At 44.6% G+C, this 27,500-nt stretch overlaps 2 protein-coding genes across 3 annotated transcripts in view; one reads left to right on the top strand and one right to left on the bottom strand.

The window, feature by feature from the left end:
• Positions 1-1,827: 1,827 nt before the first annotated feature.
• foxk1 (forkhead box K1) lies at positions 1,828-17,900 on the top strand. Of its 2 annotated transcripts, none has more exons than XM_083656273.1 (9): positions 1,828-2,362; positions 7,593-7,808; positions 12,350-12,548; positions 12,672-12,818; positions 12,968-13,161; positions 13,515-13,687; positions 13,796-14,068; positions 14,897-15,070; positions 15,306-17,900. In XM_083656273.1, exons 1-9 carry the CDS (start codon positions 1,926-1,928, stop codon positions 15,530-15,532), a joined length of 2,040 nt encoding a protein of 679 aa, XP_083512399.1. In that variant the 5' UTR covers positions 1,828-1,925; the 3' UTR covers positions 15,533-17,900. The 2 variants fall into 2 exon arrangements, with proteins under 2 accessions (XP_083512399.1, XP_083512398.1); XM_083656272.1 differs by having other exon boundaries at positions 13,796-14,080.
• A 3,757-nt stretch (positions 17,901-21,657) lies between these two features.
• The window catches only part of radil (Ras association and DIL domains), a gene marked incomplete at both ends in the record, with an annotated part of 31,997 nt that continues 26,154 nt past the window's right edge, over positions 21,658-27,500 (bottom strand). Inside the window, 4 exons of the mRNA XM_083656183.1 lie at positions 21,658-21,757; positions 22,505-22,644; positions 25,067-25,206; positions 27,289-27,500. The exon at positions 27,289-27,500 is cut by the window's right edge and continues 110 nt beyond it. Coding sequence (XP_083512309.1) covers positions 21,658-21,757; positions 22,505-22,644; positions 25,067-25,206; positions 27,289-27,500 — 592 coding nt within the window. The remainder of the gene's footprint in view (positions 21,758-22,504; positions 22,645-25,066; positions 25,207-27,288) is intronic.

Genomic DNA, 27,500 nt, shown 5'->3' with positions numbered 1-27,500 from the left:
TACTGCCATCAGGTTTCTTTTTTAATTCACAGACCTGCCTGTTTTCATAAGGTATTAGGACAGGGGTTTTCAAAGTGGAAGGCAGGCCTCCTTAGGGGAGCTGCAAGCAGTTTCAGGGAAGGCTCAGTGAATAGAAGTGGAAAATAAATAGTTATTATATTAGTTATCAAAATGAGATCACACAGAATAGGTGTAAATGTGTGTGATTTGGTTAAAGGGATAGTTCAGAGTACAGAGATACAGTCGTTTTGTGGAATAGTACTACTACTGTTTTTCCACTTTCCCAGAGTCAGAAACTAATAATCAATGCCTTCAGACAGACCTTTTGATGTTTTGGTGTAGTCTGAAGTATGTCAAATAGCAATATCAGGCTATCTTGGCACAATTGTTATCTATGCTGCAGCGGTTCCCAAACTGTGATCAAACTAGGGCTCTGCCTTGTGGTCTGCCAGAGGATTGGGGGGTGGACAACACTTTTTACATAATACACATAAACCCTGAGGGGTAGTCTTGGCCTGATTTTCGGAAATATCTCAATATTCTGGAAATATGATTTTGAAAATCTAGTGGTACTTGGTCTGAAAAGTTTCAGAACCCCTGATCTATGGGATCAGATAACATAATCCAGGCATCTAAGAATTGAGCGAGGGGGGCACCTTTTTCCAAGCTTTGTCTGGGGGGAGGCCCACAGTCACAGACTTTGAAAACTCCTGTATTAGGAGATGTAGAAAGTTCCTTCTAATGCTCTATCCACTATCCAGGAAAAAAAGTGATAGTAATCCCCCCAAAAATGTTCAGTTTCTGTACGAATGCCACAGAAATCAAGTCTCCATTTGAATACTAGCCTACATGACCATTATAGCCAAGCGCCCATGAACAACTCAAAGTGCTGAACACGACCGGGTAGGTTGAGTTGCTGAGATGTGACATTCAGGGGCAGAGAACATGTAAGCCAGTGTGTCAGTAATTTACAATGATATAGGCCTAATTTAATACTATACTAGATTCAGTTTAGTTTAGTTTGGTGGGCCTCCGGGCCGGGGTACTGGTACTGATGTGGGTGTAAGATCTGCTTGCCCTACCGGATGTGCTCGGCTCAGGGCCCTCAAAGACCTCTAGAACCCCTCAATGACCTCTAGAACCTCTCTAGGACCCCTGGAACCCCTCAAGGATCTCTGGAACCCCTCAAGGACCCCTGGAGCCCCTTCAAGGACCTCTGGAACCCCTGGAGCCCCTTCAAGGACCTCTGGAACCAGGCTCTCTGCGTGCATTGGTGCATCATTCAAAATGTACCGCCCCATCAGTTGCGCCATGTCGTCCGTGGTTGGTCAATTCATATGTCTGTCACACATTGTGTTTTTTTTCTTTGGGGCGGTCGTTAACCATTTTTCAAGAGGTGTGCACCAGACGTAGATGATATCTATCTACGGCTGGCTACTGAGACTACCACGGGCCAATTGTATTATATTGCTTCCTTGGAGCCCCATGTAACTAGACCTAATGCTGCATGTCTCTATTTTCACACTTTGCTTAACATTTTAGCGTCACAAATGTTTGTTTTGGTGAATATAGGCATCAATTGCATGCCTGACATGGGCAAGTGAAACAACAACCAGAAAAAAAAGTTTGTTTGTTTGTTTGTTTGAATTGTGTCCAAAGAAACGGTGACAGACTCGGATACACGACTTCCTATTTCGGAGGCAGCTTTACGAGACGCACCTGAAGGCAGCACAAGTCCCGTTCCCGAAGGAAACTCCATCCCGGATCTTGTAACTTACCGGGTGTCCATGTTGTTCCGACAGCCACGGAGCGAGCAAGTGCCCTGGCCGAAAACTCTCACGTTGCAACTCTGTGTGTGCGAGAAGTGTGCGTGTGCGAGAGTGTGCGTGCGTGTGTGTGTATGTGTGTTGACCCTCCGAAAGAAGATGGCAGACTACCGGGACGACACCGGAGCTCGTGCCCTCCTAGCTTTACAATCGGCACCATGCAGTCCCGTGCGCGTTGGGGTGACCTCGCACGCCTTTCAGCCCGCCCTAGCCCTCTCGGGCGTCCCGATTATGGACGGCCGGGACGCCGGGATCCTTCCCGTCCGTCTAGCGTCCCATCCGCAGGCCTTGGCCAGGCTGGAGGGCCGGGACTTTGAGTTTCTCATGCGCCAGAGGACAGTCACCATAGGCCGGAACTCCTCTCATGGCTCCGTGGACATCAACATGGGCCACTCGAGCTTCATTTCGCGACGGCACCTGCAGATCACCTACGACGAGTCGATCGGCTTCTCTTTCCGGTGTCTGGGCAAGAACGGCGTGTTCGTGGACGGCGTGTTTCAGCGGAGGGGAGCGCCGCCGCTGCTGCTGCCCCGAGAGTGAGTCCCGTCCCGTCAGGCTAGCATGGTCGCTAACGTTACCGACAAGCTAACTGTGGTATCCTAGCGGCTCGCTGCAGAACCAGGCTGCAGGCGAGTTGGCTCGGGGGTTCCCAAACTTTCTCCCCATGTCATGGCTCCATAGATAGACAGACGTCCCAGGAAGGGATCCCCCATACGTTAGGATCACGTAGCCTATGTGATTTGGTACAGAATCGGACAACTGTCTGTGACGGTACTGTACAGTAGTCGGTGGGGACAGACAGCCATCCCTGTAACATAAAATACATGTGTTCAAATGGAATGAGTGAAATTAAACTATTACTCATTTATTCGAGATTTTGCTGTGACCCATCTGGAACCCCCTCAAGGACATCCACAGGTCCCCCCCCCCCCCCACACTTTGTTCAACTAGTACTAGTGAATTACGCCAAGTTAGCTAGCTGCATTTGGCCTGCTAACCCATAGCCAAATAGCTAACGCTAGTTAGTAGTTAGCAAACTTGGAAAAGCCGTTGGTCAACTTGACATTTCACAAGGAGACACATGTTACAGTTAACGTTACCACTTTAGATTTGGCTGCTTAAAATAGCAGAACACCGAATTCCTATATATATAATATTATATATATATAATATATATATAATATAATATAATTATTATATATAATATAATATAATATTAGTCAATATAACGCAATGTTATCATATCTTATCACTCGTGATAATAATATCTACTGAAATTATGGTATTGGGGGTTCACGTAGCCTAAACAGTAAATGTAAACAAACGCACCCTTGACAGCGTCATCAGACAGCACCTCACTGGTCCTCCTGTGTGTCGGTGTAGTAGTAGGTTTACTACTGTAGGATAGAAAACTTGAAATGCACCTTATTTATCAACGGGATTGTTTTACTCTTTACATACAAAGTTGAACTGTTACAGCGTTATTGTCTAGTTTCAATTTTTTGTGTTTGTTTGATTTCATCAACTATCAATGATAGTCTATCATACAAACTGGAATCTTACAGCCTAGAGAGCAAGCAGCCTAGAGAGCAAGAGAGAGAGAGTGTGTGTGTGTGTGTGTGTGTGTGTGGGGTTGGGGGTGCGTGCGTGCGCGTATGTAGTGTGGGTGGCACCGTGCTCTTGTGTCCTCTGATTGGCTGTCAAGACTGTTTGGGGGTGTGTCAGGTTTTGATCAGGAAGTATAGGCTAACATCCTCATACCAGCAGGCACACGAGGATGGAGTAAACACAAGACATAAAAACCATGTTCACTGACACAGTCAAGTTCGGCTGCTCTGTTTTGGCCCTGGTCATTCTTGCTTACACTGCACAGTTACAGCATCTGTGGTGAATCGGTAATGTGGATGTTTACATTTGCAGGAGACAGCTGAAAGTGAAAATAGAAGGAAGAGTTCAGTTTTACATTTATCTTTCAAAATTACCCCCTGAATTTTAAAGCATTGGAAGCAAATGTTTTTAATAGGCATTTGAGTTGTATCTGTCTTTTAGACTAGACCAGAGGTTTTCAAAGTGGGATGCGGGCCTCCCCAGGGGGGCCCAAACAGTTTCAGGGGAGGCTCAGTGGATGGAACTGATTGAAGTGAAAAAATAAATATTACATTTGTTATTACCGGTACATTAGTTATCCAAAGGCGATCACATAAAATAGCCTAAATGTGTGTGATTTGATTAAAGAGATAGTTTAGAGATACAGTAGTATTGGTAGTATTTCCCCATTTTCTCAGTCAGACTCAGAAACAAATAAATGCCTTCAGACAGATTTTATTTTTTTTGGATTTCCCCAACATCTTCTCCCCAATTGTAATTGGCCAATTTCCCCCTGCTGCCCCGGTCGCTGCTCCACCCTCTGCGGATCTGGTGAGAGCCGAGACTAGCACCATGCGCAGTAGCCAGAAGCTTCTTTTCACCTGACAGCGGGAGCTTCACCGGTAGGACGTAGCACATGGGAGGATCACGCTATTCCCACCTTCCGCCCCGACCAGGCGCCCGACCGACCAGAGGAGGCGCTGGTGCAGACAGACTTTTTTTTTAATAGTCTGAACTGAAGCTATCTTGTCTCAATAGTTGAGATCAATTGGGATCAAATAACATAATCATGATCCCATAGGCATCTAGGATTTTAGTGAAACTACTGTAAGCAAGTAAATTGGGGAAGGAGGCTTTGTCTGAGGGGAGGCCCACAGCCTCAGACAAAGCCCTGGTCTGGAGTGTTTTTATTTGCCCCGCTTCACAGGGAGGTCGGCAAACAAAACAGCAGCCCTGGTGCTTGCTCAAGGACACTTCAGCAGGGAGGATGTTTGAGCCCGGGTCATCTGACACATGGTTTCTCTTTATGCTAATCACTGTCTATATCACCCTGCTGCCCATGCCTGCTGAGAGAAATTACAACTTTTTGCAATTAGATTATGTCTCCCCCACACCTAAAGATAAATCCTTGAAGATTATAAAAATATTGAGAGTCCACACACCTCACGACAGAGATAACCGATTTTTTTTACATTTCAATCTTGGAACGCACACACAATCGCTACCGTTCAGACGCACCGTCCCACACACACTTGACGATTACGCTGAAGATTGTCACCTCGGAGGACTTGGGATCTCGCAGAAACTCGAGTGATTAAACGCGACTTCAGAGCAGAGAATTGTAGCCTATTAAAGCCCCGCTGCCCCCGAATTACATGCCGAAAATATGGACTCGTTAAAAGTGCGTCGGAAATAAGGCATCGGCAACCTCGCAGTGAGATATGTGCGTTATGGAGTGGAGAAAAGTGTTAGGCAGAGATCTTGTGTTGTCGAGTGTGTATGGAGCGCTGTGTGTGTGTTTTTGGTGCCAATTCTGTTTCTTTCTTCGCGCTCTCTCTCTCTGCAGCCTGCAGACTTTTGCAGTACCACTGTGGAGCACACGTCATGCCCAGCCCAACGTCGCTATTTTACAATTTTCTGTGAGACTGTGTTGGTCATGCCCTATTTCTCCCCACTCCCCCCGCCCGCTCCAGTTGGTGACGCTTCCCCATCAGCTTGCTCTCATTGGCTCTCTGCTCAAGATTCCATCGCCTGTCTGTCAGTGTCGAGTTGTAAATATCAAACTTTGTTTGATATGCCCGACAAGTCAACAGCAGACACACACGCACACACGCACACACACACACACACACACACTACAGGATTATTTGGGCAGATTATCGGTCCTGACAAGGCTCAAATCGGGAGCACCTGAGATAGTCGGGAGGGGGGAATCTTGGCCACAGTCGGGCAAATTCTCGTCAGGTCTGGGGGAGGCGTTAGTCTTTACTAGGGATGGGCAGGGGTACTCAAATACTCATTCATAACATTACTATTTGAGTAACGTTTCTACCATTCGAGTACGGTACTACTCACACTTTTTTTTTTTTTTTTTTCAATTTTAACAATATGAACAAAAATGCTCAGACACAGTAATAAACATACATATATCAACAGTTATCATAATGTGGTGCTACCATCCATATAAGGTGCTTATATACTTGTAAGAAATGTTGCGCATGTGGTCCCACGCAAGGCATCCAACAGAAACCAGCCGGGCAAGTTACCCGCCGCCCCTAACCTCGCCGAGGTAGGCCGCACTTTAATAACGCAGGGGGAAATCCCCGATGCAAATGAGACCGACACACGCTTCTCCATAATGCAGGCCTATGTGTAAACAGATCATTACCATGGTAATAGATATTCTTATAGGCCTATAGCCAACGATATCTTAACATAGCTAAACTTTGGTTTGCTTGTTTCCCCTAGGTCACGGACCATCCGTATTATTATGCAAAAAAGGACACTATCATTATTCTTAATAAATGAGTACCGTACTCATTCATTAGTTAATGAGAGTACTCGAATATTGAAATTACTTAAAATGCCCATCCCTAGTCTTTACTCCTCCATTGTGCCATGTTTTCTCAATCCCTCACACAAGGGTTTTGATTGGGCTTGTATTATCTTGGTCCTGACTAGGGATGCACAATATGGATTTCTTTCAGCCGATACGATAATCGGATAAATATCTGATCTCCTGGCCGATAACGATACGTCAACCGATAATAATTTCACAATTTTGTATTTAAAAAAAAAGTTCTTAGTTTATGCACACCTGGGGTAAGAAAGGCACATGTAGTGAGCAAAGATGATTTAATAGCTCTGACCTAACCAACTCTAACTGACATCGCTTTTATAGTACGGACTGCTTAGTCTGCAGATAAAACACAATGACCAAAGTCATAATAAACTGTGGAAAACATCCACACCGGCAGCAGACATGTTTTTTTGCCCTCGACTGTAATTGGAGGCGCAGCTGTATGACATCATGAGCGCGACAACAAAAGTTGCGCCGCCAAGGCAAAACGATATCGGGTCTATTTATCGTCTAAAATGTCATTATCGGAATAATATACAAGAACATAAAATGGCCCGTTTCGTCCGATAATTTATCATATCGATATACATCGTGCATCCCTAGTCCTCCTGACCCAAGCTTTTATTGCCTTGATTGTCCAGGCCTTCTAGAAGCAGGAGAGAGGAGGAACTCCTGTGTCGGTCCTATTTTGTTCTGTTCTGTGTTGATGGGCCGGGGCTGGGCAATATAGCAACAACAACAAAAATATATATACAATATTTATTTTCAGTCTATATAGATAATTATTGATAATTTTTAATGACCTATTATTAATAAAGAGACTACGAAAAAAAGGTTGAATTTAACCACTTTATTTTGAATCACCTTATTTATCAAGGAGGCACGCAGGTAATCATTTTAATCTTGACACAACAATTAAAAACACAGAAATTGAGTGTTGCAGCTGTGTGATTTGCTCTGAGAAAACCCAATATTGTCTGGCTGTGTTTGCTCCTGTACTCCGGTACTCCTGTACTCTTTTTTTTTTTTTTTTTTTGCGTTCAATAATTTTGTAAGAGAAGACGTTTTTTCTTCTTCAAATTGTTGAGATCTCCTATTGAAATGAAACTCTGTTGTTATTCATGAAAACAACACTGCATGCATGCTAGTAGTACCAACCACGTACAGTATGGCTAATATCTTTCCCTCTTCTCTCTCTGATCTTCTCCCTGCTTCCCCTCTCTCCTCTCCACTGTCTGTGCATCTCACTCTTTCTCCTCTGACTCTGTTGTCTTGGTCTTGGATTCTGCCATCTCTCTTCCCGCTGTTCTGCCCTCTAGGTGTGTTTTTCGTTTTCCCAGCACGGTTATAAAGATCCAGTTTATGTCGCTCCTGGACGATGAGGAGCAGAGAGAGAAGGAGCATCCCTCTCCTCCCCCTCGCCCACTTCTGCCCCACATCTCACCCCTCAAAATCAGCATTCCCACAATGCAACAGCATGAAGAGCACATCAGGGCCTTTGGCTCCCCACTGCCCTCACCCACAGGCACCCTCAGGTAAGGATGGATACACAGTAGGGCTGTCAAAATTGGACAAAAATGATATTCGAATATTCCTTCTAAAAAATACATATTTGTTCGACTATATTAGAATATCTATACTATATATATCTGTAACAGTGTATTTAATCATGCCAATTCCTATAGTTCCTCCCTCGCCAACATACCTGTCTACATACCTACACATTTCAAAATAAACAAATAAAATCATGTCCAATAACGCTACTGAAGCAAATGGGGCTCTTGATTGAAGTTTAACGGCATACTGTAAGTTAACATATAGAACTGACATTCAGCACTCAGAGCGAGCTCAGCAGCTGTGGTAGCTAACGGTAAGATAACTAGCTTAGCTACGCAGCTTGCAAACAACTTAATCTCAGATTCCACAATTTTGCCGTTTACTCAACAAAATCCAAAGTGATTCAAGATTCAAGATTCAATATTTATATTGTCACTCCGTAGTACAAGTATCACGTGTGAAATTCTTGTGCTGTAGACTCCGTTACAACATAGTGCAAAATAACAGGGCTTTTTGACAACAGTGGCGGTGTGGCTGGCCCATGTCAGGTCCTGGTGGATGTTGACTCCCAGGTACTTGAAGCTGTCCACCCTTTCCACCACTGTGCCATTGATGGTGATTGGGGTGTGTGCGCCCCCCCCCCCACCCCTTCCTGTAGTCTACAATGATCTCCTTGGTCTTGGAGATGTTTAGAGAGAGGTGGTTGTCCTGGCACCATTGTTCCAGGGCATCCACCTCCTCTCTGTAGGCCGTCTCGTCGCTCCTGGAGATCAGCCCCACGACTGCTGTGTCATCTGCAAACTTCACGATGGTGTTCGAGGTTTGAGTCGCCACGCAGTCGTGGGTGTAGAGGTCGTTCCAGAAGGGGCTGGAGACGCATCCCTGGGGCGCTCCTATGCTGATGGTCAGTGGGGAGGAGGTGAGGTTGCCCGCTCTCACCACCTGGAGGGCGGTTTGTCAGAAAGTCCAGGATCCAGTCACACATTGCTGTGTTTAGTCCCAGATCCTTGAGCTTGCTTACCAGCCTGGAGGGTACTATGGTGTTGAATGCTGAGCTGTAGTCCACGAACAGCATTCTCACATAGGTGTCCTTCCCCTGTGCTTCCAACCAGAGCTTCTTAGACTGTTCGGAGAGGAAATCACTCTCTCTACTGGTTTGGTTGTGAACCAGAACCACCTGGTGAACTCTCTGCCATCGTTTCAGCTTGACAAAATGATCAAAGTGACTCCTATCCATCAGTGAGTGTAGTGGCCCAGATCTCGCACAAGACAGACAGACAGGCAGGGAGGCAGCAGCGCAGCAGCCGAAGCTCTCGCGAGAACACGCAATGCCTATCCAATTCCAAATCTGCCTGTTCAGAAATGTTTGTGTGTTTTTGTATGAAACTTAAATGTATGTATTTATGCTACCCTCTTCTCCAGGTTTTTTACCTGGTTAAATGTAAATAATAATTTTAATTTTTATATTCAAATATATATCCAAATATAGAATATTATTTGACAGCCCTAACACACAGACATGCACACATGTAGATATGAGCACCCACAGGTGCACATGGCTGCATGCAAACAGAATACTTCACATACATTACATAATGCATTATATGCACCTATCTCCAGATTGAGCAGAAATAGTAAATGTTTTCACATGTAAAGCATATGGATGGACTTCATAACGATAACAGCTCTTCAATTTATTATAACAACTTTTTACCTGTACTACTAACCTAAGGAGGAAGGTAGATGTTGCTTGCTATGCTTAGTGTATTTTCAGTCTCCAGCTGTGAGGTCAAGCCCATAAATAATATTAATTGTGCAGTTTATTTATTGACCTAGTTTTGTCTTTGGCATTCAGGGGCGAGTGTTCGTATATTAGACTGCACTGCCATGTCAATGCTTGTCCTTTTTTTGTTGGCAATGGCAAGGCAGGAGATACCTTGTGTGTCAAAATGCGTATCACTGAGAGAGGATATAACCACATAACCACAATGAGAAATGGCTGAGACTCCACTATAACAACCTTTTGTTAACTGATCAATAAAGGCAACACAAATACTTTTAAAGACTAGATACAAAATGATATAACGGCATTTAAAACCTCTTAATTATCTTTTGCATGTTTAGCCTTACCTTGTCTGCGGGTCTGACACACACATGTGTGTAGATATTTGTGTTGTCGTGATCTGTGTGTTACACTTCCACAGATGTGATGTTTATAGCAGTGCTTTTAAATCATGTGCATCGTGACCTAAAACTCAACCAACCAAACACGACAGGAGCACATTTCATGGATTAGTTCCTGGATAAAGGCGTTCTTATCCGTGAAACCAGCTGCTCCAGTGTCTGGTGGTTAGAATGAAAACAGACCGCACACTCTTTGGTCCCGACGGCACATGGTTGAAAATCACTGCCCCCATAATTCTACTGTGTGTGTGTGACTGACAAATGTGGTGGTGCCTGCAGTGCCCTCTGGTGGTCTGTGTTTGTTCTTGCACCCCCTGCATGCCCACCAATGCGAGCTTGTGTATACACGCCTTATATGGAATGGCTGCAGCTTCCAGGCGTGCGATTGGCTGTCGGGCAGATTGTTTGCCTGTAGGTCGTTTTTCCGTCCATTCGTGGTTTCCTTTTCAGAGTCCCCGACCCCTCCCACTCCCCCCTCAACCCCCTGTTCTCTCACACGTGGACACACACACTCGCACATAAAGTTAGACGCTGCATGCATCTCTCCGCCACTTTCCCCCCCGTGGCCTTTTTCGGGCAGATTGTTGTGGCGCCGTCTTTAGCCGTACCCACATACATACGAGGGAGGAGTATTGTGTAAACATGCTCACACTTAAAGTGGCAACATGTCTCTTCACATGCTGCTGAGACGCACAACAACAGTGTCTCTCCTTCACATGCTGCTGAGAGTCACTTGACTTGTTAGACAACTTAATGCATGTAAACAACACTTTGGCCCTTGCGTTTGTCTCCCTGCCAGCATTCAGTCATATTTCTGGTCAAAGAGACTGACACAGGAAACCGTGACGAGCCTAGCCTCCCTCCACCTTTTTTCTTTTTTACACTTTGATAAGACCTCCCTATGCATCTCTGTTTGTCTGAACTTTACTCCATTCTACCACTTGCAAAATGGAGCCTGCAGTCTAGCTTCCCCAGCCAAGACATATGTTATGCTCTCTCTCCTCCTCTCTCTCTCTCTCTTTCTCCCTCTCTCTTTCTTTCACTCACTCACACTCTTGTAACTACAGTTATCTGCTGCCAAAGGCAACTCAAAACGTGGAGACACACACACACACACACACATAGACTGACTCAGTGTTTATTTTACTAACAGAAGCAGGTGTGTGTTGTATAATAGGTTACTGCATTTCCCTGTGTTCTCACTCAACAGCAACAGATAAAAGCTAGTTAATAATTGAGCGACTTGGTGTGTTTTTGTTCACTGTGTGTGTGCAAGCTTGTGTGTGTTTTTGTTCACTGTGTGTGTGCACGCTTGTGTGTGTTTTTGTTCACTGTGTGTGTGCAAGCTTGTGTGTGTTTTTGTTCACTGTGTGTGTGCAAGCTTGTGTGTGTTTTTGTTCACTGTGTGTGTGCAAGCTTGTGTGTGTTTTTGTTCACTGTGTGTGTGCACGCTTGTGTGTGTTTTTGTTCACTGTGTGTGTGCACGCTTGTGTGTGTTTTGCGATTGCTTATATACATAGAGCTCTAGTAGTGAGCACCTGAGCTCTTTTCCAAACTAAACTTGGTGTGAGACAGAAAGAGAAGAGTCTGTGTTGTTGGCTGTTGTCTACTCTAAATCTTTCACTGATGTGGAAAGTCGTTATATTCAAAATAGGATTTTTACACGTTTAAAAAATGCACGGGATTAGTCGGGTCAAAATCAAATAATACGGTTGCATCAGAAAGGGAAAGGGTTGGGACGCATTTCGATTTTATCGCTTCACTTCATTTTTTTGCAGTCCTAATAAAAAAGATTTCCTGACAATGGAGAATACACAGTCATGTGTTTTCAGCATGGAGTTTTTGAAATATATACTTACTATATACTATTAAATTGTGGTAATAGGAATTGCTTAGGCCCAGAAAAGCCTGTGCTTGCTCCATTATGTCAGCAGTTGTGAATTAACCCAGTGTCTCAAGAGATTTTCTCTACCCTCAGGCCTTCATGTAGTAGTAGGTGGGGTTCATTTGTGCCTAATTACAATTATGTTCTTTTTTCAATTACACTTGTTTTGCATGTAAACACTGTAATAAAACATACTATTTTGACGGTTCATGGGTTGACAAAGCTCAATTTCAATTGGCAAGTCAAACTATCCAAAAACACGTTTTAACTAGTCAAATAAATTAAATAAATTCTAGGTTCTAAATAATTCTAGATTGGCTCATTCATTCAGAGAGAGGGAGGGGGGGGGGGTCAAATTCAATTTCCTGCTTGGCTTCTTTTGACGCTGAGAGCTGTAGTGCTTCCAGAAGAGGTCAGACATTAATACAGACACTCTTCTCGCCTCTCCAGTGTTCCCAACTCCTGTCCGGCCAGTCCACGAGGGGCAGGGTCATCGGGGTATCGCTATGGACGCAATGTGACCTCTGACCTGCAGTTAGCAGCTGAGTATGCTTCCAAGGCTGTTTCTGAGCAGAGACGAGGCATCGGCGAGCAGCGGGGCGGGGGAGCCGAGCGAGGGGAGTCGGCTGGCGGCGGCGACAGCCCCAAGGTAAAGACAATGACGTCAAAAGTGAACCGATTTCCCCCGAGAACTCAAATTCCTACTTAATTTTCAGTTTTTAAACAAATTTGTCGTATGTGCTTTTGTGTCTTGTGTGTCTCTCTTGTCCAGGACGAGTCTAAGCCTCCTTATTCCTATGCCCAGCTGATAGTCCAGGCCATCTCTTCAGCCCCGGACAGACAGCTGACTCTCAGTGGCATCTACTCGCACATCACCAAACACTACCCCTACTACCGCACTGCAGACAAGGGCTGGCAGGTAAGGCTCCTGCAGGCGGGCATCGTCAAAAAATGACGTAAATGACATAATGCATGTGTGGGTATCTTGATTTCAAATGATGATGCATTTCTTTTGTGCTCAGTGACAGAATACAATGTGATTCTCTTTGCCTCCATCTGTCCGACCAGAACTCAATCAGACACAACCTGTCTCTGAACCGCTACTTTCTCAAAGTGGCGCGCTCTCAGGATGAGCCTGGCAAAGGGAGTTTTTGGCGCGTGGACTCTGCCTCTGAGAGCAAGCTGGTGGAGCAGGCCTTCAGGAAAAGACGGCAAAGAGGCGTGGCTTGCTTCAGGACGCCCTTCGGACCCCTCTCCTCCAGGTAGCAGCTTCAGCACAGCTGACACACGCACTGTTTCTGCTGTTTTGACGCACTTAACCCCTTTCCCTTCTCTCTGCTTCTCCTCCTGGCTGTCATTTAATTGGATAGGACAAAGTAAGTCGGATTTCTAGATGATTATATTCAGCAGGAGGTATCTGCAGCGGAAAGGTTCTACATGTCACTAGCTGTCTCTTGGCGTGTTTTGTATGTTAAGTTTGTAGATTCTGTGTCCCAAGTATGTCATGTTGTCAAAGTTTTGTCTTGGATATAATATCCACTGAGCTCATGTTTTCCTTTGGTCTTTCTCTCTCCCTCTGCCTCCATCCCCCCCCCACCCCCCATCTTTTTTCTAGGAGTGCCCCAGCATCCCCCACCCACCAGGGCCTCCTCTCTCCTCCCTCCAGTGGGCTGCAGACCCCCGAGTGTCTGAGCAGAGAGGGCTCTCCTATCCCCCACGACCACCATGAGCAGCTCGCTCACAAACTGGCATCTGTACCCGAGTATAGGTACTCTCAGAGTGCCCCAGGTGAGCATGCATGCAGGGCAGGCATGACTAAACACACACAAATCACACGCAAAATGCCTTCTTCATAGGTACGATCAAACGGTTTAAATGATTTGTTTCTCTGGCCAGGTTCTCCGGTCAGTGCTCAGCCTGTTATCATGGCGGCGCCCCCCCACCCGACGGCCCTGCCCCCAGGCCTGGGGAAAGCCCTCGCCTTTCTTCCTGGTGGCGGGGGCCAACTCCTCCAGCCCCTCCACCTGCTCCAGAACCCCCAACAGTCCTCCATCACCATGCTGCGGGTGGTGACCAGCGCCCCTCCGCCTTCCAACCCTCCGAATGGGTACAGCGCCTCCTCCGCTTGCACTACCATGACGGGGCAGCAGGGAGGAGCAGAGGGCAACGGTGAGCTCAGAGGTATAATCGCTGGAATGCCTTTTTAGGCGTGCTTTTTTAGAAATTGAAAATGTATTTTCTACTACTACTTTATTATCTGCTTTTTGCATACAAAAGGCAGAAATGTGTTTTTGGCTTGCATGTGCAGAAATAAATGGGTACATCAAAACACATATCACATCCAGACTTTAAGAACACATTTATATACAAACACAATAGAAGCTACATTCAAAGGAGCACCATCAGGGTTAAATAAAGTGCTGTGTACTGAGGTAGCAGGCTGGCTTCAAAAAGTGGCTCTCTTACTGATAAGATATTTTATGGCAACAGGGACAAACAATCCTCTATAGATGTATGTATTTTCTGAATTACATGACGATAAATTATTACATGATTCATCATGATTAGATTAATATTACATTATTTAGACCTGTTAAAAGCAAAGTACAGTAAAAGACAGACAATATCAATATCCTCCTGTTCAACAGGAACAGGTAAGGAGTACAAATAATAATTAATCAATACATTTTTTATGTACCTGCTAATGCTGTCACCTTGCTGTTTCTCTGATATGTATATGACGAAACATCTCCATGTTTTGTCAGTTTAGTGTGACGGTAGTTGTGACACTGAATCATGATCACATAGTTATCTCGTGCATCGATTGATCACTCTTCGATCACTTGATTAATTGTAGTCCAGTTTTTCTGATCTGTAGTCCACATCTTTCAACGTAGTGGAGGGGATAGTATAATGTGTGTGTGCGCACTTGCGTAAGCATGTGAGACATTCTGTGTTTACATGTTTAGACCGTATGTATGTGTGCATTTCCATCAGACGTCCAGCAGAAGCGGGAGCGAGTGATCCAAACAGTGGACAGTGCGGGACAGGGCGTGGAGGGGCGGGGCCTGGCCCTGGGTTTACATCAACTTCCTGTTCGTCCCGTTACCCAGAATGGCAAACACACCACTGCTGCTGTTGCCACGGCAACGGGCCTTGCTAATGCCTATGGTAATTGTTACTCTGCAATCACTGCCCCACACACACACACACTGCCCCAATCATATTGATGACCGTAGATTGATTACAGATTGTGTCAATAAAGATGGGGTTTACCCACCATTCCCCACCGTCATACTGGCTGCTGCATGCAATTGTGCTACATAGATTACACAATAAGGTGTTTTGATGCTTCCGTTGATTTTACATTGATTTAATACGAGTTATTCTTCCCCTTTTTACCCAGGTCTCAACAGTCCTCTGCAGATCCTGGCTGCCCAGGCCTCCAGCTCTCCCCCAGTGCTGGTGAGCAGACAGTCCAGTGCCGGGGCTGATCAACCCGGTGAGCCCCAAGTCAAGAGGTCTAGGATGGAGGGTGAGGAGGGAAGTGACTCTGCTCAGCCTCAAGTCACATCCACCCAGCAGCCTGTCATCGTGGCCATGACATCACAGACCCACGACCCTAGGAAGTAAAAACCCAGGGCCCCTGAACAGGTGCCCGAAGGACAGCCTCCTTATCAACCCCCCCCAACTGCTTCGCCTTCTATACAGATTTCATATGGCTGCAGCCGTTAATGGCCAAAAACAGTCTAGGCAGCCTGTCTCAAACAGAAGGGATTTTTTTTTATAGATACTGTATATCATGTTTGGTCAAATTCAAATGTTCAAATACGCTCTGCATTGAAAAGAAAAAAGTAAATCTTACAGGGTTTTGCAGCTGTCTTTTTAATGTTATGGGTCATTCACAGACGACACAAACAGGTGAGAACATTGAGCTTAATGGAGCATTTTACACACTGTCCGGTCCCTTCAGAGCTACCTATTCTCTGAATGGTGGAAGATATTTCTTGAGTACAACCTCTCCTCCCTCTATTTGTTGAATCAAAAATGTTACTATCGCTTGTTGGCCAAAGAAATCATCTGTCCTGCACCTCTTACTTGAGTCGCTGCCTCAATTAAAAGCAGGGGAGGTGTGTTCAGAAACGTTATACTTCTGCAGATAAAACTGTGGTGATCGGAGTTATTGTCCGCTTCGCACAGTTCTGGACAAGAGTAGGAAGGACGTGGTTGAGCACCCTCGTGTAAGGTTGACGGGGCTTGGGAGAAGGGAGACTTCAGGAGGTGATTGAACACATTATGCAGTCCTTAACAGCTGAATAGAATGGAGTAGAGAGACAGAAGAGAGCAGTATATCTTGTATATCTTAGCAAAAAAAAACATGTTTACCTTAAGCCAAGGGAGGCTTTTCCAATTTTCAACCCGCTTTGTATCATCACAATGTCAGTAATTATGCAGATGGGCAGCCTTTACCTTGTCTTCATGTTTTCCTGCACACACAGCTCCGCAGCTTATTCCAGCACTTCGGTGTCCAGAATGATGCAAAACGCATCATTCTGGACATTCTGGACAAGGAAGTTGCTCGAGGGTGACCGTTATCGTTTCTTTTCATTTTCTCTGTATGCGCACATCCGCGGAGAAACGCATCGAGAGCCTTTAACAAGCCTAATGACCCATACCAGTTGGCGTGGGCGGAGTTTCTGCAGGCAGTCAAACGTGGATTCTCGATGCAGAAAACGTATGCACAAGGTCGGCACTGTCCCATCTGCTTTATAGAGATTATAATGACACAAAGCGGGTTGAAAATCGGCAAAGCCTTCCTTTAAGGCCAAGACCAGAATCTTTTTTGCCTTCTCTCTAAAGAACAGGAGAGAGGGCATTGTGTTTGGAGAAACTCAGGAGAGAAATCCTGGAATAACAAAATCCAAACCAGCAGTTTCCAGTTCTCACGTCAGCTCAGCTCAGTTTAGTTTGTCAGTGTGAACTAAGCCCCTCAGATTAAAGATATCCTTGGCGAAGGGGTTGGTTGCAGCGAGGGGGAAAACGGGGCGACTAGTGGGAGTTGATTGAAGTGGAGCTACCCTAATGTAGACAAACTGATTGTTGTTTCAGTAGTAGAGTAAAAGGAGAGATGGAACAGCCTGTGTGTACAGTTTTGTTTGTCTTAGTTCAGAAAAGCATTATTGTAATAATCCTTAAAGCCTTAAATGTTTTTTTTGTAATTTTATTTTAACCTTTAGACAGCTTTACCTTTTTAGAATGTTAACACAGCGCTTCTTTAACAGTACAAGATCTGCTACACTACAGTGGTGATGACGACGACGATAATGTTTCATTAGTAGACTTCTGTCAGTTTTATCAGGGGAGGGGCGGGACCAACACATGACCACACAAATCTCACTCAGTTTCTTTTCTTTATTCATCCTTTCTTTTTGCTACTTTCAACATCTCTCCTCTATTCTTGGGTGTTCTTTCTTTTTATTTATTTATTTCTCCTTTTCTCTTCTTCCCCCGGTCTACCTCTCACTTTCTTCAGCTGGCAGTCTTTTCTCCATCTTAGCAGTCTGAGGCATCGAGCTGTTGGCAATTCCTGTCACAGACACTGCCTTAATTAGATGTTCTTCAGCAATTTCTCTCCCTTCTCTGTTCCTTTCACCTCCTCTCATTCTCACTCTCTGCCTTTAGCTTGTCCACATGTCCTTCATACACCTCATGTTTGCTGGCAATCAGGCACAATTTGCGCAAGATTCAGTGATTGTTGTTGCACATTAGAAAAATGAAACAAAAAAAGATGCGTAATGATTGTATGCTGCTCTTTCTATCTGCTAAATGACAAAGCTATTAGATATTTTTTTCCTATTTTGAAAAAATAAAAAATATTTTGCTATCTAAGAACAGCTGTCATCAAACCGTAAACATTCTGGAAATAGAGGAGTATATGTGTATTTTTAAATGTTCCTGTTTTTGTGATTTGTTAAAAAAAAATGTGTAGCACAAATTAAAAATTCTCATTGACTTGAATGTCCCCCTGTGTCTTCTTTCATGTGACCTTGTTGGGTCCTACACAAGTATGGAAAAGTATGGAATTTGATTTTAGTATTTTCCAGTTCTGGAAAAGTATGAAAATAGAAATGTGTTTCCAGACTAGGCAGAGGAGAGAAGAGAGAGGACAAGGCAGGAGAGGGAGGACAGGGAGAGAAAGGCAGGAGGACAACGCAGGAGAGAGGAAGGCAGGAGAGAGGACAAGGCAGAGAGGACAAGGCAAGAGAGGGAGAGAAAAGCAGGAGAGAGGACAAGAGAGAGGACAGGGAAAGGCAGGAGAGAGGAGGACAAGGCAGAGAGGACAAGGCAGGAGAGGGAGAGAAAGGCAGGAGAGGACAACGCAGGAGAGAGGTCCACCACCATTCCATCCCCCCCCTGATCGACCTCCCCTCCAACCTGTCCACCCACCCCCCCCACTGTCTGACCTCTCCTCTATCTACCTCCTGTCTCCCCCCCACTGTCTGACCTCTCCTTCTCTCTACCTCCCGTCTCCCCCCCACTGTCTGACCTCTCCTTCTCTCTACCTCCCGTCTCCCCCCCACTGTCTGACCTCTCCTTCTCTCTACCTCCCGTCTCCCCCCCACTGTCTGGCCTCTCCTTCTCTCTACCTCCCCCCGTCCTCCAACAAAATTCCCTCCTCTGCCATCTATCTATGTATCTCCCGGCCTCCTTCCTCTCACCCTGTTCGCACTCAACCACTCTACTACCATCTCTGCAGGGACTGACCCGCAGAGGAGAGAGGGGAGCAGGCACAGTCCCTGCAGAGATGGTGAGAGTGGTTGAGTGAGAACACGGTGAAGGAGGGAGGCCGGGAGATGGCAGGGGAGGGGAGTGGGGGGGGGGAGGAGGAGGGGAGGAGGGGGGGTGGGGGAGGAGGAGGGGGGGGGGAGGGGTGGGGGGAGGAGGAGGGGTGGGGAGACGACTTCAAATCCCCTGCAGGAATCAAACCTGCACTTCTCCGCATACAATGTGGTCTGTTAAGGTGATCGCCTTAACCCCTAGACCATCAGCCTAGGTAACTTACAATGGATCTCTAGGCAGTTTTGTTATGGCTTTCCCAATGAAAGACTTGAAAAGGTTTTAGTGTCCGTACCGGGATTCAAACCACAAACCTTTGGGTTGGAAGGCATGGTCTTTTACCACTGGACTACAGCCCAGCTCAAACGCACAGAACATGCAGCAAGTAAAATAGATGTGGTTAAGATTAGATTAGGGTTTTCTTAACCACGACCATACCCAAGGTGTCTGATTTTGGATCAGAAGACTGAGGCTTTGAGTCCCTTTGTGGTAAACTTTCTAGTTCAGCAATTCCAGAAGTTTCTTTTAGAGCAGCAGGCATGATAACTGTGATTGCTAGTGGTTGTAAGTTTCTAACCACATGTAATCTGTCAACATGCATTTGAACAAATTTTACACGGTATCGATAAACAGATTGGAAAAGTACACACATTCTTTTTAATTACTGTAAGTAGAAGTACAGTTAGTTACTAGGCTTGAACCCACGACCTCAAAAGTGACTGAGGCCTCAATACTGCAGGGCAGGATGCCACCTGTCTGCACCACCAGGTCCGACTTCTTACGAAAGGTTTTCTCAGAGCTTTTCACTCTTTCCTCTGGCTTTCGCCATTCAAAACTGACTGAGGCTCGAAGGACGTCCTTATATCACCGTGATGGTATAGTTCCAGGACCATCATTTTTTACTAGTATAACCCAAACCAAATTGTTGTACTTGCCTACACCTAATGCCTAACCCTAATGTTTTATAAAAATGTGTTTGGTTTGACTGGGACTCAAACCCCAGTCTACAGATTGGAAGGCAAGCACCTTAGCTATTAAGTCACAAGCCCACTTGAGAAGTTCTTCAAAGTCCAAATTTTCACTGAGGCTCAAACCCAAAACCTCCAAAATGTTGTGGTGTGTCCATAGGTGTAATTTACAATGGGGACATGTCCCCACATGTCCCCACAACTTTTCAACACAAAGTGACACCCTTGTGTACTCAAATGTCAAATGGTCTGACAGAGAAGTCAGGAAATTAGAGTCTGGAAAAGGATGTAAGAGCAGCAAAACTATGTATTCACCAATTTATTCTTAAGTGCTGTCATTCTAAACAGTATAAATAGTCAACAGAGAACAGACATGCATGAAAGAAAAGCATTGCATACAAACCATGGAACACACAAAGAAAAACAAATATTACTGCAAAGTGATGGAACAGAAACTGAGTAAAACTAGATTTCAGTGTTAAACTGACAAAATATTTAAAAAAAGAAAGACCTCCAGTAGTTCCCTATATGCATGTTTTCTTTTGAATGTCCAAAGAATGTGACCAAGTGTTAAATATTTACAAACAAGTATTTACACTTTTTAACCAGATACATACAGAATATATATTTAAAAAAAAAGTGTGGTTTATACACATTGGGATTGTGCATCTGAGTTTCATGAGAAACACTTTTGATTAAAGCATGTTTTCTTGATGGCTGTATATGTTAGATCAGCGGTTCTGAACCTTTTTACACCAACTACCACCTCAGAAATGACCAAGTATGAGAGGGAGGGAGCCCTGCGTACCACCAGTGGTAGCCCACAGGCTGACAACCACTGTGTTAGATGATTGATTGAAACAATGTCCCACTACAGCTGCTCAATCCCTGCATGTGTGTCAACCCTCGACAGGTCATCGTTTTTCCAGTGGAGGTAAGGTAATGGTGAAAACAGTGGTGACATGTGAAATGCGAGAGCTGGGCTGCACCTTGACATTCTTGCATTCACTTTCCTCAGCCTCTATCACCCATTCTCGAGTACAAAAGTCAACATTCATACATTCAGCATACAGTGATAGTGCTTTGGGAGTTACTAACGACTGTAAAATGACTTTACAAAAACATTCCATTCCAAAAGCACTGTGTAAAACATCCAGGTTTCATCTAGGCTGTTTTCACTTTTCACTGTTTTTTGTTTGTCTGTTTTTAATCTCTGCAAATTGTTTTAGAGTAGTGATTAGGAAAAGTACATATTATTATCTTCAAGGTGCATCCAACAGTTTCAGAGTGCTGTGCCTTTGTCTATGAGAGTCGGGTAGCTAATTTACCATGCTACAGTCTGGAGTTACCACGGAAAATTGTTCTAAAACTGTGGAATTAAAATATATTGTTAGCCGTGTTGAAAATGTAGCCCAGGGAGTCCAGTGTGCGCACCGCACATGCGCCAAGGGCTGAATGGTAAGGAATTCAGACCCTACAATCTACTGTGCTTTAAACCACATCAGACCGCATACTGGCTGATTACACCTAGCCCACCTCAACTGCTGATTGGTCAGGCAAAAATGAAATCCCTCTCATGTGGTAGGTTAGGAGTTCTGTCTGTCACATGAACCTAGTAAAAGTAGACGTTAGGGAGGCAGGTCCTGCTGGAGTGGATTTGATTGCTTGGCTTTGTGCTGACACTAGGGTTCACATTCATATTTCATGTGTGTGCGTGTGTGTGTGTGTGTGTGTGTGTGTGTGTGTGTGTGTGTGTGTGTGTGTGTGTGTGTTTGTGTGTATACAGTGTGTTTGTGTACATGTGTGGCTGTGCCTGTGTACATCCTTTTCTTCACTGCAGATACCATCACCTCACTCGACTGTGTGTGTGTGTGTGTGTGTGTGTGTGTGTGTGTGTGTGTGTGTGTGTGTGTGTGTGTGTGTTAGGAGGAAGGCAGGAGTGCTGGGAGGCGGTCAGCAGGAAGAAGCACTGATCTTCTCTGAGACCTCCAGGTCAGATTTGGCTACCAAGAAACGCAGCCGCCCCCCTCCCAGCCGAATCAGATCCACCGCACTGGTGAGAGAGAGAGAGAGAGAGAGAGAGAGAGAGAGAGAGAGAGAGAGAGAGAGAGAGAGAGAGAGAGAGAGAGAGAGAGAGAGGAGAGAATCCAGTTACATGGAGCTCAGCAGAGACAGAGAACAGATGAAGGAGCATCACTGTCTGGGCTGGGACCAATCAATCAATCAATCAATAACAGTAATCAATTGTCTCAAGAGGTTGACAGCCCCGGGTGTGGTGTTAATGGTGTGTGGAGACTGCTGACTGCACCATCAATATCCCCCATCAGTCCCCACCACCCTCATTATCAGAATCAGAATCAGAAATACTTTCTTGACTTATAGAAGAATAGGAATAAGACAATAAGAAAAGAAAGAAAATAAAGATAATTTATACACACTAAAGTGTCAAAAGTACCATTGAGTAAGAAGTGAGAAATATAACATTGTAGAGTATATACAGCAATACTAGTAATAATAAAAGCAAGGTGCATTTGGTTCCAGTTTGGAAATTGCACATCAGTACAGTGTGGATACATGAATGACATTGGGTTATTGCAAAATGCCAGTATTGAGCAGTTATTGCACATTAAGTTTTATTGCACAGTGCAAGTGTACATGTATAAAATGTGGGTTTAAGTTGCTGACAAGTGAAGCAAGTCCGAGGCTACTCTCATTGACTTATAATCCTCATATTCACATGCATGGTCATTAACCCCCGATCTGCCACCATCACTGTCCCCTCTCCATCCTCCCCCCTCACCTCTGGTAGTCTGCTCCGATCAGGCTGGTGCCGTTGACAGCCAGGATGCGGTCTCCAATCCTCAGCCTGCCGTCGGAGGCAGCAGGCCCGTCAGGGATCAGAGTGCGGATGTAAATACCTGGAGCGTTGAGAGGAGTGTGCTGTAGGAAGGACATGTGTTAGTGTACACGTGTGTGTGTGTGTGTGTGTGTGTGTGTGTGTGTCTGTGTGTGTGTGTGTGTGTGTGCGTGTGTGTGTCTGCGTGTGTGCGTGTGTGCGTGTGTGTGTGTGTCTGTGTGTGTGCGTGTGTGCGTGTCTGTGTGTGTGCGTGTGTGTGTGTGTGTGTGTGTGTGTGTGTGTGTGTGTGTGTGTGTGTGTTGCATGAAATAAGGTCTGTGGTTAACACAAGCTTATGGCAGTGGACATTTGTGTTCAGCAAGATAATCTTGACAAACGAGGACCACTTTTATGACCTTTGAAGCATTTTCTGAAAATCGCATTTAAAAAACGCATTTATGCTTCAAAAGTCATAAAAGTGACCCTTGTTTGTGAAGATTATCCTGCTGAACACAAATTCCACAAATAAACGTGTGTTAACCACAGACCTTATTTCATGCATTTAACCGAAATACTCATTCTAAAATCCCATAGCCTTTTCCCCTTACAAACCAACACGGCAGCGATTTGCTAGCGACTTCCTGCGGTACTCTATATACACTCTATACTCTATATACTCTATACTATATACTCTATATACTCTATATACTCTATATACTCTATATATATACTAGGGCTGTCACTTTTCATTCGAAATTCGAATGCAACTTCGAATGTGGGGGAGGGATTCGTGTTCGATATGTAAATTGACTGTTCGATTTTTTTTTTTTTTTTTTTTTTTTATGAACCAAAATTAACCAACTGCTGCTTGCTGGTTATGTTAATCCCATGTCAGAAAAAGTCTCCAGATTTGTCGCGTTAGTCTCTTCTGAGAAAGATTGTCTCCAGGGTCTGAAAAGTTGTCTCGAGTTGGATGCAGCCAAGTTTGTGAGGCAGTGTTGTGACTGTGAGCGTCCAAGCTAACACGTCGGGCTGATGCCCGGTGGCCTGCAGTGGGTTGCACCAGCTGTGCGTAAGTTGAAACGTAAGCTAGTTTGAACGTAAAGTCTCACTAAGTCCGAGTTTACGCACTACTAAAAATATTTGGGTTGCACCAAGTGAAATAGTTACAACGTAGGCATAAGTTAGAACTTAAAATTTACACCTACGTCTTACTAGGTGTAAAGTCCTCCGTAAAATAGCAGTTGGCACGGATTGCAACTTGGCGCCGTGGCGCATCGTTGTTTTGCGTCCGCAACGCGCTCTCCGTGATAAATTACACCCTTTGATATTTATGACTCACGCTTTTGTTTCCCACAAGCTGCAGCACTGCATACAAATTAAAATAACCGCAACAATTTAGTGAGGCAGGATGGTGGTATAGCCTACAATACTGATGAAGAGCTCACAGATAAGCGTCAACAGTAATATGAACCTAAACGAACGTTACTCAATAATGTTCTCATTTGATTAGTGTTGATGAAATATGAAAGCACTAATTTGCGGTGGGCAACATGTCCTGTTTTCACTCCACTTACTTAAACAACCGTAAATAAACACCGTTTCCACCGTGCTTTTCACTGATTGGTCACAGATACTGTACACGTCATTGTCTGCGACACTATTTTGGTTAGTATGGACTTTAGGGTCTACTAGTTAAGATGTACCTTACGTCTCCGTGGTGCAACCAAACAAAGACACAACTTTAGTGTCAAACTAACTAGTTTGAACGTAGCAGTTAGTGTGGACTTTACACCCTAACTTAAGACAGAACTTACGTTCAGCTGGTGCAACAGGCTGCTGGACTGGGGAAAAAAAAAAAAAAAAAAAAAAATTAATTAACCAAAAAACTTCGAATATATTCGAACGAATTTCGGGCAATTAAAGTTCGTTCGAATTTTATTTTGGGAAAAAGTGACAGCCCTAATATATACTCTATATGCTATAGACTATATATACTCTATATACTCTATACTATATACTCTATACTCTATATACAGTACAGCATGTGGCCTCACTGTCAGAGGGGATTAGATTAGACATGGCCTTTAATGTGTTTTATCAACTTATTTTTAGCAGCAGGGGTTGCATAAACTTAGTCTTAAGTATTATTTTGAGGTTTTTGAAGAAAGCCTTAAGAACAGAGCGACTCTTTAGACAGACAGAAACAACCCAGTAGAGATTTACAACAATCAAGGAGGAGCAGCAGGTACATTTAAGTGTCACTTAAATTCAGATCAAGTCAAATACTAGATCTATCCTTATGTAACTAGTGAACTGCCTGATACTCAAAGGCAAAAACAGACTAATTAGACTTTTGGATGGACAATTGAGATGAAGTATTCTGCTAAACCTATCCCTAATATCTGTTTTAAACATTTACAAACAAGAAAGCGAAAACTCTTTTGCAAAGTGTGTATGCAAACGGGTTGCGTTGATGTGTTTGTGTGCATGCGTGTGTGTGCGTGCGTGTGTGAGTCTACTTACCAAGCCGTCTATGAGTCCCATGCCCAGTCCGTAGGGTCCCTTGTCCAGTTCCACTACAAACACCACACACAAGTCATCAGGAAGGGGAGGGGCGCCAGGGGAGGGTACAGGGAAAGGAAAGTCACACCCACTAATACACCCTGCAGAGGAACACACACACACACACACACACACACACACACACACACACACACACACACACACACACACACACACACACACAGACACACACACACACACACACACATACACACACACACACACAGACACACACACACACACACACACACACACACAAACACACACACACACACACACACACACACAGGGTCTCGCTATGGGGTTGGACAAACACAGAAGAGCTACAGTATTTTGCTGTGCAGAAGACACTACCACACACACACAGCTCACTGGGATGCATGCAAAGGGAAAACGGCACTTCTTCCAACAGCCTGCAGGTGTCACACTCACTACATATGAGGAAGCACAGTAAAGCTATTGGACTGTCACATGAAAGACACATGTGGCTTTTAAACATGAAGTCTGGATCATGTCTGGCTAGCGGCTAGCAGGATATTTTCCGGTTTTACCTTTTTAAACATGAGGGGTCTTTGTTTAGAAACAGCTGGAAATGGTCAGTATTCTCTCTGCCAGTGGGCGGGGGGAAGGGGTGCGGGAGCATGCACGTTATTCCCTACAAGGCAAATAGTTGTCGTGTGAGTCGTCGTCGGCGCTGTGCTAAATTGAAACAGCTTTAGCGAATCTTTAACCAAACTCCATTCAAAAACATGCCGTTTTAATTCGAGGGTCCATTCCGACCGCGAGGGGTGGCAGTATGCCAAAAATGAGCGCTTCCGCCTTTGTTACATAAAGCCGCCCAGTCAAAATAGTGGTCGGACCGTCGTCAATCACTGTGGGTGATTTATTTTACAAGTGGCATTCAAGTCATATCTGACTAGTTTTCAATGTATTTCTCCCCACAAAAGTTAGGCTAGGCCTATGTCTCACTTTTTCTGACATGGATCAGCAGCGCAGCAGTAAGCTCTCTCCTCTCCTCTCCTCGGTGTGATGCACGGACCTGCCTGCCTGCATAGCTGAAGCGCGTTGGGATCCCTAGCTCTACCAAACAATTCAAAGCCGTTTGCAGCACTTGAGGAAACCGTGGGTTTGCTCGTTTAATTCGTTGATATAAGCGATTGCCCGAACGATTCATTAGTTAATAAACTAGTGAACGTGAAGTGCCACCACCCGCCCACTCAGACATGATCGGGATTATGAGCTGCCAGTGTTTAACAGCAGCCGCTTTTCCTATTATGCGGATCCTATACCGGCGACCGAGATGAATATGATACGGACTCGCGGGAGTGCACGTAGGCCGGCTAATTGTTGTTTAACATGCAGGCCAACCGGCTAGGAGCTGGTTATAATACGGATTCCACTGCATGTTAAGAAGTGGCTACAGATATATGACTACTCAAGCTCAAGAATTTTAACTGCAGTAAAAACAATCTGGAACTCCATTCATTATAATTATGCAGTTATTACTTTCTATGTTCTACTTTTTCTATGCTCTATTTTTTTAAATGAAAGATTCAAGGAGCACAATGATGGGGAGGTGCAGAGAGGACAACCCATTAAATGTATTGATTGATGGTATTGTAACTTGGTGCTTTGGGTAAAAGCATCCAGTGTTGGATCATTTAATTTGTCATTTAACATATGCCATTGCATAACTGTTGGGTGCTTTTATCTAAAGTGCCTTACACTACCATGAGTCTACCTTTTCTATATCGTCTTTTATTATCCTGACTTCAGGTCATGTCGGAAATATTGGAATTACGAGTAGAGTGCATATGAATGAGCCAACAACGTGGAAGTCTGAATTTAAAATAAAGATTTGGTGTCTGTTATTATTTAAACTAGCTCTGCTAGTCATGTGGGCTTAAAGAAAAGATTTGGTGTCTGTTATTATTTAAATTAGCCCTGCTAGTCATGTGGGCTTAGGTCTGCTACATGTATTGGCCCAATGAACGCAAGTAAGCCTAACACAATTGTTTTAGGGTTTAATGCCAAAATAACAAGTAGTGTAACTAATTACTTTCCTCGGGGAGTGATAAGTAAAGTAATTCATGACTTTTAGAAAGATAGAAAAGTGTAATGTGCCATTTCTTACTACCCCCAACACTGCATTGGGTATGAGGTATCTATATAACACAGCTTACCCTCCAGTCCATTCGTGATGAGTCCATTGGTCTTCTTACAGTCTGCCACAGTCCTGTTGCCATTAGTCTGGGTGGTGTGGCCTATGATTGGCCCAGGCCCGCCCGGCACTTCCGGGTACAACGGGGTATTGGGAGGGGTCAAGAGGCAGGAAGGGTCTGGATTGGCTGGTCGAGGGTGGTGGATAGTGCCGTTCCTCCTGAGGCTGCAGTGT

This window comes from Poromitra crassiceps (assembly GCF_964638095.1).
Source record: "Poromitra crassiceps genome assembly, chromosome: 19".
Classification (NCBI taxonomy): Eukaryota; Metazoa; Chordata; class Actinopteri; order Beryciformes; family Melamphaidae; genus Poromitra; species Poromitra crassiceps.
Note: the sequence above shows the minus strand (reverse complement) of the source record. Positions and strands in the feature narration are given on the sequence as shown.